The following is a 14,114-nucleotide window of genomic DNA, read 5'->3' on the forward strand; positions in this document are numbered from 1 at the left end:
ATTCTCGCTCACCTGATCAGTCCTTAGCTTAATGCCCCTTCTGACTTGAAATAATACAAAACAGGGAGGCACAGGTCATGCATTCTTTGCACCCAGTCTCCATCTCATTGGATGGTGCTCCTTTGTTGGTTGTGGCATCATTGCCCTGAGATCTTGCCTTCAGAAAGAAATGGAAAAGGATTCTCCAAAAGTCCAATTTCATTTCCCTCTAGGATTCTTACTTCCTGTCCTGGCTGACACAGACTTTTCTAGCTCTATAAGGCTCAGAGCTGAACTTCTGCCATTTGGGGAGGCATCTAGAAGCAGAAAGTACCTGTTTTAGCAAAATATGATCTTACCACTCATCTTACAAGCCAAGTAACAATAAACACATTTATATTTCTTCAGGACCTGACTGAAGACTGCAAAAATGGCCAACAAACTAACACCCAATGTTTTCCTACTAAGTGCCCTAAAGCTCCAATCTTAGTATGCCCGTTGTCAGAGTCTCAAGACACAACAAGGCAACAATTTAACAAGATGCCATGCTATTGCATAGCAAGAATATCCAATTCTCAGCTGGAGAATCCTCACTATCCACAATCCCATACTGACCTGGCCAATTCCACACTCTTTGTTCATTACTTGCCATACCCAACACCTTTGTTTTAGTCACAACTCTTGTTATAAATGGCAGAAACCCAACTCAAATTGGCATTAGCAAAAGAGGGAACTAAGAATTCCAAGGCATATCTAATTCCAAAGGACTGGATCCAGAAGTTCAAACTATGTATCTACACTCTGGCCCTTTCTCAAAAATCTCTTTCTATATGATGGCAAATGCCCATTGACATGCCAATCCTTCCTTATCAATACAACTTAAGAATTCAGAGGAAGAGAAACTACACATTAAAAACCTCCTAAAGAAACACAGATCAGCCTTGCTTGGGTCACATAACTTTTGCTGACTAATCTTTGTGTAAGGGCATTGGTGTCTGACATCTGTGGCCAAGAATTGGAGCTGGGTCAGCCCACACAATGTGCAATGAGCTCCTCTATAAAAGAAGGCTAAGGATAGTAGAAAGCAAAATAACTTATTTCCACTGCACTCATTAATCAGAGGTCACATAGCAAGTATGGTGGTATGAAGCATGGGCTACAGATTCAGGGCACCTTGTTTGAATCCCAGCTCTGTCACATGTGAGCCAGATGACTTGGTCAAGTTATTACCTGATCCTTTTACATATCACCTAAACATGGTCCAGTGGAAAGAGTATGAACTTTGGAGTCACACAGAAGAGGGACTGACTGTCAGCTTCATTGGGTATTAGCATATTGTCTTTGATATTCCTGAACTTTTCTTCAATTTCATGATTGGTAAATTGGAGATGATACCAACTCATTTGCGAAGTGTTGTGAGGAGTCATTAGTGTTATATATGTGAAATTACAGACACAGTGCCTGACATTCCATTGCTAATAAAATGTTATAAAATCTTCAGGTGGAAATATATATTCCAATATACAGAATATCTTCAGTTCACAAAAGAAAAGGTTGAGGCCCGAGGCAATGAAATAGCTAACTCAGGTTTAAAATCCATCAGACTGAGACCAGATCCTTGATCCCCTGATGCCAATCCCATATTTGTTCTTCTACACTGTACAGCCCCTTCTGCCTTATGCTTTTAAATCAGGAATGACATTTTTAAAAGATAAATGAAGTTACTGATGAACAGGAATGAAAATCAATAGCATGGATTTTTAGAGGGTTGAATTATGCTTCTAATATTGTCTTACAGAAGGAGCAGGAGTAGAGGGAGAGAGACCATGGAATGATTCAGATGAGGGATGAGTAAGGTAGGCATAATGGAAGCTTAAGAGGAACATCATGGAAATAGCTAACATGGGTTCAGAAATGATAAGGACTTAATAAAAATCAGGGTAAGTAAAAAATATTTAACACAGTGTATGATAGAGGCATAAAACCATTCTGAGCAGAAGTAAAATTGGGAAATGCAAAAGGCAAGAAATAAGGAGAGAGACTGGAGTGGAAATGTGGGCCATAGTGTTGAGAAGTACAAAGGGCTTGGGAAGCAAAGAGAGAACGGGTAATTAGCATGAATGATTATGTGGCATTGAGGAATAAGTGAGACAGGAGGAAACTGAGTCAAAACTGTATTTGCTAAAGAAAGTGTTATCACGAGGGGAAGTTTTGTCAGGTGAGATGTAGAAGAAAAAAAATAATATAATGAATTTTGTCCAATTGCTTGATTTTCAATAAAAATTCCTATTATCCTAAAAAGACTTCAATGCTGCCAACCATACCAAATAGACACTGTATCCTCTTATTATTTGACTAGAGGCCCAGTGCATGAAATTCATGCACTTGGGGGGTCCTTCAGCTCGGCCTGTGCCCTCTAGCAGTCCAGGACCCCTTGGGGGATGTCCGTCTGCTGGCCATCACCGCCACTGTGCTCACCAGCTGTGAGCCCGGCTTCTGGCTGAGTGGTACTCCCCCTGTGGGAGTGCACTGACCACAGCGGGCAGTTCCTGTATTAAGCGTCTGCCCCCTGCTGGTCAATGCACATCATAGCAACCGGTCCTTCAGCTGTTCCGTTGATTTGCCTATTAGGATTTTATTATATAGGATATCTTTCAACACAGTTGACCATTATCTCCTGTACACTTTTTCTTCTTGTGACTTCTATAATACCACCCTCTCTTGATTCTTTGGCAGCTTCTCTGCCAACCTCCAAATGTTGTTATGCCCAGAATAGTACTTCTATTCTAAATATTCTTCTTTTACTGAGCCACACTGTGTCTATAAATGACTTCATATAGTTGCAGGGATTATTATTTGAAATGTAAGGGCTACCAAATTTTGTCTACAGCCATGGCCTCTATCTAAGCATCTTTCTGAGACTTCTCTGTTCAACTGCCTTCTCAATTAGCCACTTGAACATTTGGTCATTTCAAACTCAAAATATTCATAAAAAACTCTTGATTGCTAACCCAAACTCAGGAAATGATTACCACTATCCACCCCAGGAGCCTAGGAATCATCTTCATTTCTCTCCATTCCATTTTCAAGCCCATAAGAAATGAGTCCCATATTTAGATACAGCCAAAAAAGAGAAATCTGAAAGATAACGTTCCACACCAGTTAGCCTTAGTTGGGAAAGCATCATCCCAAAACCATAAAAGGGAGTTGACACTAGCTAATGTGTGAAGTAGGAAAAAGAAATGCTGAACTCCTGGAGGGCCCAAAAATGAAAGAAAAAAACCAGTGAGCAAGTCCGCCAGAACTGAGAAGTAACATGCCGTGCTCTCCTCAACTTTAGACTGTTAAAACACTGCGTCTCAAAATCTGCTATTTTTTTCAATATATTTTATTGATTTTTACAGAGAGGAGGGGAGAGGGATAGAGAGTTAGAAACATCGATGAGAGAGAAACATTGATCAGCTGCCCCCTGCACACTCCCCACTGGGTATGTGCCCGCAACCAAAGTACATTCCCTTGACTGGAATCAACCCTGGGACCCTTGAGTCCACAGGCTGAGGCTCTATCCACTGAGCAAAACCGGTTAGGGCTCTACTGTTTCTGATGAGTAATTCTGTCATTAGGAGAAAATTCATGGCTTAAGAACAATAATCTGTGGATAAATAAAGAGAAAATGAATGCCAGTATAGGATAATGAGATTAATGTGTCACATATTTTGGCAAAATGAAAGAATTTTTGGACAGTCCCATAAAAGTAATAAATATATATAAATATAATTTATTATATAATTATGTAAACACTAGAGGCCCAGTGGCCAAAGTCGTGCACGGGTGGGGTCCCTCGGTGTGGCCTGTGGGGATCGGGCCCCAGCTCGTGCCCCCAGCCTCACAGCCCCAGCTCACAACCCCATCCTTGCAGCTCCCACAGCCCCACCTGGCACCCCGCCTTGTCCTGGTGCCGCCCCATCACCTGCTCTACCATCCTGCCTGCAGGGCAATTGATTGGGGTCGGGCCCCCTGCCCTGCTCTCTCAGGGCCTGGGAGCCAGGCAGTGGCCCCAACCCCTGCCGCCTCTACTGGTCACTGTCTGAGGAGCAATCAGTCGTAGCCGGCACTCCCCCTCACCCGGCTCCTCAGTGCCTGGAGCAAGGCGGCAGCCCCGCCCCCTCCTGCCACTGCTGGCACCATCCACTCACCTACTCCACCATCCCACCGAGGTCCCACTCACATCAGGTCCCATAGGGGCTGGTAGCGTCTCCACTGCTGCCAGCTGCTACCACTGTGTCACCAACACCCACCATTTCTATGCCACTCCCTGGTTGTCAGTGCACATCATAACGAGTGGACAAACTCTCGGTCATGGGGACAATTTGCATATTAGGCTTTTATTATATAGGATATAAATAATTAAACTTGAATTGCTTTCCCAGAGCTAGGGTATATTGGCCTAAAGACAATTCAAATTCCATCATTTCAATTCCCAGATATAAATAAAATGAATTATATTTGTTCTTATTTTACTTTCTCAGCCTGGAGATGAAATTTTTCCTAAAGATAAGAAAGGCAATTGGATATTTCACAAGACAAATCTGTGTGCTACTTGGGAGGTAAGTTCAAGTGGGCCTTTTATTCTTTCATTTTAAAAGACTACATTTTTGAATTGTGACCTGATTATTCCTATTTGATTTACGAAGAGATGCAGCCTTTACCCTCCCATTCCAAATTCTGAAGTCTGGGACTACACTCTAATGAGTACAACATTGCTTTCTAATGGGTGTCCCCTTCTAGCTAACATTGAAGACCTGAAGGGTGGAGTTGTTTTGAGGGGTGAAGAGGCAGCTACTAGTTTTCTGGTGCTTGGGGCTCTCTGCCCAAGAGACAATATACTCATTCCTGATGTCATCGGAGCTGAGTAATTTGGAGTCTGGTGTTTCCCTCTAAGGGTCTGCCTGACAGGTTAACCAGGATCCCCAGGAGAAAATAAGCTCGTTGCTCAAAATAACAAGGTATTTATTTCACAAAGAAACAACATATCTCAATTACAGATCCCAACATAAACAGAACAGAGAACCAAGGACTTTTGAATTAGCCAATTAATATATTAAAGGTGATAAGAAAAGATATTAGCAATGTGAAATAGGAAAACATTTTTAAAAACAAGTATTAAGTAATAATTAGGAAAAATAAAACACAATGCAATAGATGGGATAAATATGAAATGGATATAAAGAAAAAGGGATCAAACTGAAAGATCAGAATAAGGTAATCTCCCAATATGAAGTAGGAAAAGACAAGAAAAAAATTAAATATGAAAGAAAAGCTAAGAGATATACAGTACTTAGAATTTTCAGTACTCACATAATAGAAAAACAAGAAAGAAAGAAAAGGTAAAGAGGTAATATTTAAAGGAAAAAAAACAGAGATACTGAATGAGCATAGATTACCAAAGAGGGAAGAGAAGGAAACCCACACCTAGACACAATATAGAGAAATTTAAGAATATCAAATATAAAGAAAATGTTAATGCTTCCAGAGTATAGCAAACAAGTCAGTAAAGGGGACAAAATGGAATAATAAAAGATAATCCAAGACAAGGCAAGAAAAGAAAAACAGAAGGTATATGAATAGATGAGGAAATAAAAAAACAAATACCAAGATGAAAGATTTAAACTCAGTGATATCAATAATCACAGTACATATACATATTTAAAACAACGCAGTTAAAAGGCAGAGGTCAGAATGGACAAAAAGCAAAACCGCACTATATGTTATATACAAGAAACCCATTTTAATTAAAAACGTTTATACAAACATGTTTAAAGTCAAAGGTTTAAAGATTTATAGGACAGCAAAAAATATACTATGCTAATAGTAATAAAAAGAAAGCTGAAGTAGCTATTTTAATATCAACAAAGATTCCAGAGCCTCTTTATTCCCAGGGATAAAGAACTTTGTCTTATAATAAAAAGGCAATAAATCCTAAACATCTATGCACCTAATAACAAAACTCCAAAAATACATGAAGCATAAACTAACAAAACTGAAAAGGGAAAGGCAATAAAAGAGTCATTTATAATAGTATATAATGAGACTAGAGGCCCGGTGCACAAAATTCGTGCAGGGGGGGGGGGGTCCCTCAGCCCAGCCTGCACCCTCTCCAATCTGGGACCCCTCGGGGAAAGTCCAACTGCCAGTTTAGGGGTTTGGGCCTAAACTGGCAGTTAGACATCCCTCTCACAATCCCGGACCAGTGGCTCCTAATCACTTACCTGCCTGCCTGCCTGGTCACCCCTAACTGTCCCCACCATTGCTGGCATGATTGCCCTCACTGCCTCTGCATGCCTGCCCTATCGCCCCTAAATGCCCCCCCACCAGCTTGGTTGCCCCTTACTGCACCCCCTGCCGGCCTGGTCGCCCCACACAGCCTGCTCTTCAGTCATTTGTTCATCCCTCACTACCCCCCCTGCAGGCCTGGTCGCCCCCAACTGCCCCCGCTGCCGGCCTGGTCACCACATGCTGCCTGCTTGTTCAGTTGTTTGGTTGTCCCTCATTAACACCTCTGCCAGCCTGGTCATAGGCAGCCATCGTGTGAGTGCATGAGGGTTAATTTGTATATTATCTCTTTAATATATAGGATTGGTATCAGTTTTGTTTTGATCAGTTCTGTTATATTATCAGCAGCACACGATGCAAAAGAATAATAGAATAATATTTTCAAAGTATTAAAGAATAAAGAACATTGAACTTGAACTTTATATCCAAATTGTAAGACAAAAATAATGCATGATGAAAATATTTTCTGATCCACACATTGCTAAGAAGTTTTGCCACATTAAGACCAACACTGAAAACAATTACTAAATAAGAGGAGGAAAACTCTAAAAGATGCTTCAAGAAGTGTATAAACTGAAAATAATGAAATCAAATATAAAGTTTTTTATTATCTATAAAACTATCTAATATTAAATAAAAAGAGAAAAATATCCTATCTAATAAAAGAGAAACATGGTAAATAGCCATACGGCTGCTACCCTTCCCATTGGCTAATCAGGGCGATATGCAAATTAAGTGCAAGCCAAGATGGCGGCCGGCAGCCAGGCAGCTTGAAGCGAACAGGGAGGCTTGCTTGCTCCAGTGATGGCGGACTCCAACGTTCCCCGCCTGCCTTGCCGGCCTCTCAGCTGCAACTCTAAGCAACTATGTTGCAAATATAGAAGCTAAACAAAACCCCAGAAACCAGCTTTAGTCAGCCAGGCTTCAGCCAGCCTGACCGCAACATTGTATCAAATACAAAAGGTAAACAAAGGCCAGAAACCTGCTTTCAGCAGCCGAGGCCTCAGAGCTAAAGCTGGCCCAGAATAAAAAAAAAAAAAAGAAAAAAAGGAATGATTGGGAGCTTTAGTCACCCGGCAGCCTGAAAACGGCCCTCAGCCCCTCAGCCAGACTGGAAAGGCACCCCAATGGGGATCCCCACCCTGATCCAGGACACACTTCAGGGCAAACCAGCCAGCCCCCACCCATGCACCAGGCCTCTATTCTATATAGTAAAAGGGTAATATGCCTCCCGGCACTGGATCAGCGTGACAGGAGGCAGCGTCCAAACCCCTTGATTGCCCTGCGGCTCTGTGTGTGACAGGGGGCGGGGCCACAACCTCCCTATCCACCCTGCTCTGTTCGTGACAAGGGAAGGCGCCCCAACCCCCTGATCAGCCCTGCTCTGTGCCTGATAGGGGGGAGCTCCCCAACCCCCTGGTCGCCCTGTGGTTCTGTGTGTGACAGGGTGCAGCACCCTAACCCTCTGATCGGCCCTGCTCTGTGTGTGACAGTGGAGGCGCCCCAACCCCCTGATCGGCCCTGCTCTGTGGGTGATAGAGGGCGGCACCCCAACCCCCCTATCGGCACTACTCTGTGCGTGACAGGGTGGAGCTCCTCAACCCCCTGATGGGCCCTGTTCTGTGTGTGACAGGGGTCAGCGTCCCAACCCCCTGATCCACCCTGCTCTGTGGGTGATACAGGGCGGCGCCCCAACCCCCACCCCCCCACGGGCCCTGCTCTGTTTGTGACGGGGTAGAGCCATAACCTCCCCATCAGCCCTGACCTGAGTGTGACAGTGGTGGCGCCCCAACCCCCTGATCGGCCCTGCTCTGTGGGTGATATAGGGCGGCGCCCCAACCCCCACCCCCCACGGGCCCTGCTCTGTTTGTGACGGGGTAGAGCCATAACCTCCCCATCAGCCCTGACCTGAGTGTGACAGTGGTGGCGCCCCAACCCCCTGATCAGCCCTACTCTGTGGGTGATAGAGGGCGGCACCCCAACCCCCCTATCTGCCCTACTCTGTGCGTGACAGGGGGGAGCTCCTCAACCCCCTGATGGGCCCTGTTCTGTGCATGACAGGGGTCAGCGTCCCAACCCCCTGATCCGCCCTGCTCTGTGTGTGACAGGGGGCGGTGCCCCAACTCCCCTATCGGCCCTACTCTGTGAGTGACAGCGGGGAGCTCCTCAACCCTCTGATTGGCCCCGCTCTGTGCATAACAGGGGGGAGCTCCTCAACCCGCTGATCGGCCCTGCTCTGTGTGTGACAGGGTACGGAGCCCCAACACCCCTGGATGGGCCCTGCTCTGTGCGTGACAGGGGGTGGCGCCGCAACTTTCCTATCGACCCTGCCTTGAGTGTGACAGAAGGCGGTGCCCCAACCCCCCAATCGGCTCTACCCTGAGCTTGACTAGGGGTAGCATCGCAACCTCCCGATCCGCCCTACTCTGTGAATGACAGGGGGCAGCGCCCCAACTCCCCAATCGGCCCTGCTCTGAGCCCAACCAGGGGCTGCACCTAGGGATTGGGTCGGCCCTCTTCCACCCGGGAGCATACCTAAGCCAGCAGGTCATTATCTCCTGAGGGGTCCCAGACTGCGAGAGGGCACAGGATGGGCTGAGGGACCCCCCCCCCCCAGTGCACAAATTTTTGTGCACCGGGCCTCTAGTACCTATAATAATAGGAAATGAAATTCTGCATAGACTATTAATATCATAGATGTTGGGGGTGGGGGTAAATCAAGGAATGTGTGAGCATATAAGTTCTTATCTATTAAAGAAAAGATATAGGTATAAACTTTTTAAAAGGAAATATTAAAAAGAAACATAAAAGTAGGAAAAACTGAAGTAGGAAATTAAGATGGTAGGAACAATCCAAATATATTTATAGTTACAGTAACTATGAACTAAATTCACCTACTGAAAGGCACAAAGATTGACAGATTAGAATTAGGCACATCTAAACATAAAGGCATGTGAAAAATTAGGCTAGGCCCAATTTTATATTAAAATTTAAAGGACGGGGGGGGGGGGGCGGTGGGAATCTTATCAGTCTAATCCTTAGAAAACGTTGTATAGTTATATTAATACTAGAGGCCCAGTGCACAAACTTCATGCACAGGTAGGGTCCCTATGCCTGGCCAGCGATCAAAGCGAATCAGAGCCTTCTGGCTGCCGGCTGAGCCTTCCTTCTTTCCACACTGCCCTCTTGTGGTCAGCACACATATCGAGGGGTCCAACTCCTGGTCGGTCAAACTCCCGAGGGGACAATTTGCATATTACCCTTTTATTATATAGGATCAGACAACATAGTCTTTTATTTTATTCTTTAATCCTCACCTGAGAACATGTCTATTTTTATTTATTTTTTCATGATTTCAGAGAGAGGAAAGGAGAGGAAGAGATAGAAACATCAATGATGAGACAGAATCATCCATCAGCTCCCTCCTGCATGCCACCAAAGGGGACCAGGCCACAATCTGGGAATGTGCACTGACTAGGAATCGAACTGTCATCTCCTGGTTCATAGATCAATACTCAACTGCTGAGCCATACAGGCTCAAATAGGTACCCAATAAAATATCTGCAAATATATGAAACAAAAATTATATGAAAACATTTTAAAGTAGAGCCCAACGGGCAAAGCTCAGTGGTTGAGCATGAACCAAGAGGTCAAGGTTTGATTCAACTCAGGGCCCATGCCCAGATTGCCAGTTAGATCTCCAGTGGGGGAATGGGGAATCAGAAGGCAGCTGATCAATGATTCTCTCTCATCTTTGGTGTTTCTTTCTCCGTCTTCCTCCCTCTGAAATCAATAAAAATATTTATTTTTAATTTTTAAGTAGAATACATGAAAACATTGATAAATTCACTATTATAGTGGCAGATTACTGTCATATTTCTATAAATTATTGAGAAGCCATGAAAAGCTCATTTATGTATAAAGAGAGTGAGAGACAGAGAAGAGAGATTTGCATCAAAAAACAGCAGAATGTACATTTTTTTACACATTTAAGACACTTATTAAAATTGATTAGGTACCATACCATAAAGAAAGCCTCAACAAATTTAAAGAAATAAGATCATTATAAACAAACAAACAAAAAAGAAATTAGATTATTTTATACTAGTAGCCCGGTGCACGAAATTCGTGCACTGGGGTAGGGGGGAAAGGGGCCCCTCAGTCTGGCCTGCACCCTCTCCAATCTGAGACCCCTCAGGGAATGTCCAACTACCTGTTTGTGCCCACACTTTTAACAGATAACAGCTCTATTGTTGTTTCTTTCTTATGCTTAAAACCATTGGAATTAGTAGGTATTCAAAGTATGTATACATTTTGGGGGGACCCCCTGTATATTTCTAGTCAGCGGTGAAAGAAACCAACAGCAGATTTGGAACCCCCAGACAGGGAACCTTGCTCACTCCCCACATCTCCCCACTTCACTTTCCACCTTCGTGGGCAGCAGGAGAATCAACGTTTTCTCTCATTAATTCAGAAAAGCATGTCCTGTCACCCGCTGCCCGTCAGGAGTGCGCTAGGCCCCAAGCAAGCAAGGCTCAGTCAGGGCAGCCTTCACTCATGGGTGCTGGCACCCAAACTGCACATTCCTCCTCTACAGTCGCCCCAACTATCCCACTGTTTCACTGAGAGGACGGAATTCCTCTCTGCCTCTGGGTTCTTGATCTTCAATGCTGACCGAAGGCACCTCAGATAGGGCTGCCCTCGCCCACCAGGTGTGTCTGTCTGCACCTGCTCCTGCCTCAGCACCTGCATTAACCCCTCAGAGGTGATCTCGTAGCTGCACTGTCCTCCGTGGGAACAGGGCATCACCACTCGGCCCTCTCACTGTCATCTCACAGGCACCCACCCTCAGCACCCAGAACACCCAGACACTCTCCAAAAGACGTGAGTGCATGAGAGGGGATGTGTGCACATCCTGTGGGGGTGTTAGGCATGCTGGGTTGATGGAAGTGCGGTGGAGAGGCGGGGGGAACTTGGGCACACCTTGGTTTGCAACTGTTGCAGGCGTGGGAGGGTGACAGTGTGCTGGGGGATGTTCGCACACCAGGGGGTGATGTGCACACCGGAGGCCTCTGGCTTTGCAGATCCACAAACCCCTGTGGTGCGGCCAGGAGGATGTCAGTCTGGCCCGCCAAGGTGGCTGTCCCTGTGATCCTGCACATTCTGGGCCAGGAGGCGGATCTTGCACAGCCACTCCTGGGCGCTGATGGCCTGCAGGCCCTACATCAGCTCAGCCTGCAGGCTCTGCTTGGCGCACTCACAGCTGTCACCACTGCCATGTGGGGAGTACAGGCCGCTCTCCGCTGGCCTGCCTCCCCTGTCCAGAGGCTCTCTGTGCTGCTTACCTGCCCAGAGTGACTGGGGCTGGGCGGAAGCCAGGCATCCTGCCCTGCCCGACCCTGGCTGATCCGCCCCTGTGCGAGCTGCCGCCCTAATGTGAAGGGTCATGGATCCGGGTCCCAGGACCGTGGACAGCCTCAAGCACTGCCCCCCGCCTGGCAGGGTTACAGATCCGGGTCCTGGGACCGTGGACAGCCTCAAGCACTGCCCCCCGCCTGGCAGGGTTACAGATCCGGGTCCTGGGACCACGGACAGCCTCAAGCACTGCCGCCCTGCCCGGCAGGTCATGGATCCAGGTCCCAGACCGCAGAGAGCCTCAAGCGCTGCCACCCCAACCACCAGGTCACGGATCCGGGTCCCAGACCACGGACAGCCTCAAGCACTGTCCCCTGCCTGGCAGAGCTACAGATCCGGGTCCCGGGACAGCGGACAGCCTCAAGCACTGTCCCCTGCCCGGCAGAGTCACGGATCTGGGTCCCGGGACCACGGACAGCCTCCCACGGTGTCCCCCGCCTGACAGGGTCACAGATCCGGGTCCCAGGACCGCGGACAGCCTTGCCCGCTGCCGCCTGCTTTCAGTATGCAAATTAGCCGCCATCTTGTTGCTTTAGGGTGGGGGTCCCCACTGGGGTGCCTGGCCAGACTGGATGAGGGGATGATGGCTGTTTCCAGCTGGTCACACCCGCTTCAGGGTGCCTGGCCAGTCTGGGTGAGGGGCTGAGGGCCGTTTTCAGGCTGGTGAATGACTAAAGCTCCCAACCTCTCCTTTTTTTTTTTATTCTGGGATTTATTTACCTTCTATGGCTGTCACAGGAGCTGAGAGCTGCCTTTAGCTCTGAGGCTCGGCTCCAGCTCTGAGACCTCGGCTGCTGAGAACAGGCACTGGGTTTGTTTGGATTCTATAACTGAAACACTGTTGCGGTGCTGCTAGCTGAAGCCCTGCTGGCTGAAAGCAGGTTTCTGGAGTTTGTTTAGCTTCTATATTTGCAACAATGTTTCTTAAACTGCAAGCTCAGAGGCCGGCAGTGGCAGGCGGGGAATGTTGGCTTCCTCCATCACTAAAGCAAGCAAGCCTCCTGTTCGCTTCAAGCTGCCTGGCTGCCGGTCGCCATCTTGGTTAGCAATTAATTTGCATATCGCCCTGATTAGCCAATGGGAAGGGTAGCGGAGGTACGTCTAATTATCATGTTCCTCTATTATTAGATAGGAGGATATTACTGGAGAAAGATATGGTATACAATATACCACAATTAAACAATTCCTACTTGTGTCCACCCCACATTTGTTTCTTCACAGAATGACTATTAACATACCCGGGGACTTTCCTTTTTAAAGAATTTATACTAAGCCCTGACCGGTTTGGCTCAGTGGATAGAGCGTCGGCCTGCGGACTCAAGGGTCCCAGGTTCGATTCCGGTCAAGGGCATGTACCTTGGTTGCGGGCACATCCCCAGTGAGGGGTGTGCAGGAGGCAGCTGATCGGTGTTTCTCTCTCATCGATGTTTCTAACTCTCTATTCCTCTCCCTTCCTCTCTGTGAAAAATCAATAAAATATATTTAAAAAAAAAAGAATTTATACTAACCTTCTAAACATTCATTCTTGCTTGTTTTGAGGCTTCTTTCTAAACTCAATGACATTTACTCTACACAGGCTTTGGAAGCTTGCAAAGATGCTGGCTTGGTGAAATCTCTTGGTGTATCCCATTTTAACCGCAGACAGCTGGAACTAATACTGAACAAACCAAGACTCAAGTATAAGCCAGTCTGCAACCAGGTACAGTCTGACAAGAGGGTGGGATGTGACAAGGAATTTCAAGAGTTACTTAACATAAAGGACCATGGGTTAGGTGTAAGAAAGGTTTGTGCTCACTCTACAAAAAGACCCTGGACAAGTTTTTAACTTCTCTCAACTTATGTCTCTTAAAAAATAACAAATAAAGATTTGAAAGTTTAAATTCAGACCAAAGTAACCCCCAAAAATTTTTGAAGAAATATAATGATGGGAACAAGACCTGCCCAATATTAAGACAGTTGGAATAGAAGAGATTAAAAATGGTAGCAGAGTAAGTGGATGCTATACAGACCCACTTCCAGGACCAAACTGGAATTGCAACTAAAATACAAAAAAAGCCATCCTGAGTAATAAACTGAAGACTAGCTGGAGAGAACCCTGATAACCAAGCATGGAAAATGGAGACCTCAGAGAGACTGTTAGGAATGGTGGAGATGTGAAAGGACTGGACGGGTTCTAAGAGACAGCAGATGAAGTTCTGGAGATATATCTCAGCTGTGGGGGGTTCCAAGGAAGAAATCTGGGGTCTAATTCCCAGGCTGGGCCCCCAGCAGAGAGCACCAGAACTAAAAAAGGTGTCCACATAACATCTGGCTGTGAAAAGCAGCAGGGTTGCTGTCAGCCAGCCAGAAATGGCTAGAAATGCCAGCACCTTCTTAAAGGGCCAATG

General features: G+C 46.2%; 1 protein-coding gene across 1 annotated transcript in view; it reads left to right on the forward strand.

The window, feature by feature from the left end:
- LOC139016882 (aldo-keto reductase family 1 member D1-like) overlaps positions 1 to 14,114 on the forward strand; it is a 48,933-nt gene that overhangs the window by 17,552 nt on the left and 17,267 nt on the right. The window contains exons 4-5 of the mRNA XM_070425059.1: positions 4,509 to 4,586; positions 13,304 to 13,426. Of these exons, the coding sequence (XP_070281160.1) occupies positions 4,509 to 4,586; positions 13,304 to 13,426 (201 nt within the window). The remainder of the gene's footprint in view (positions 1 to 4,508; positions 4,587 to 13,303; positions 13,427 to 14,114) is intronic.

Source organism: Myotis yumanensis, unplaced genomic scaffold (assembly GCF_028538775.1).
Source record: "Myotis yumanensis isolate MYYU_CA2020_CCGP unplaced genomic scaffold, mMyoYum1.0.hap1 SCAF_9, whole genome shotgun sequence".
Taxonomy (NCBI): domain Eukaryota; kingdom Metazoa; phylum Chordata; class Mammalia; order Chiroptera; family Vespertilionidae; genus Myotis; species Myotis yumanensis.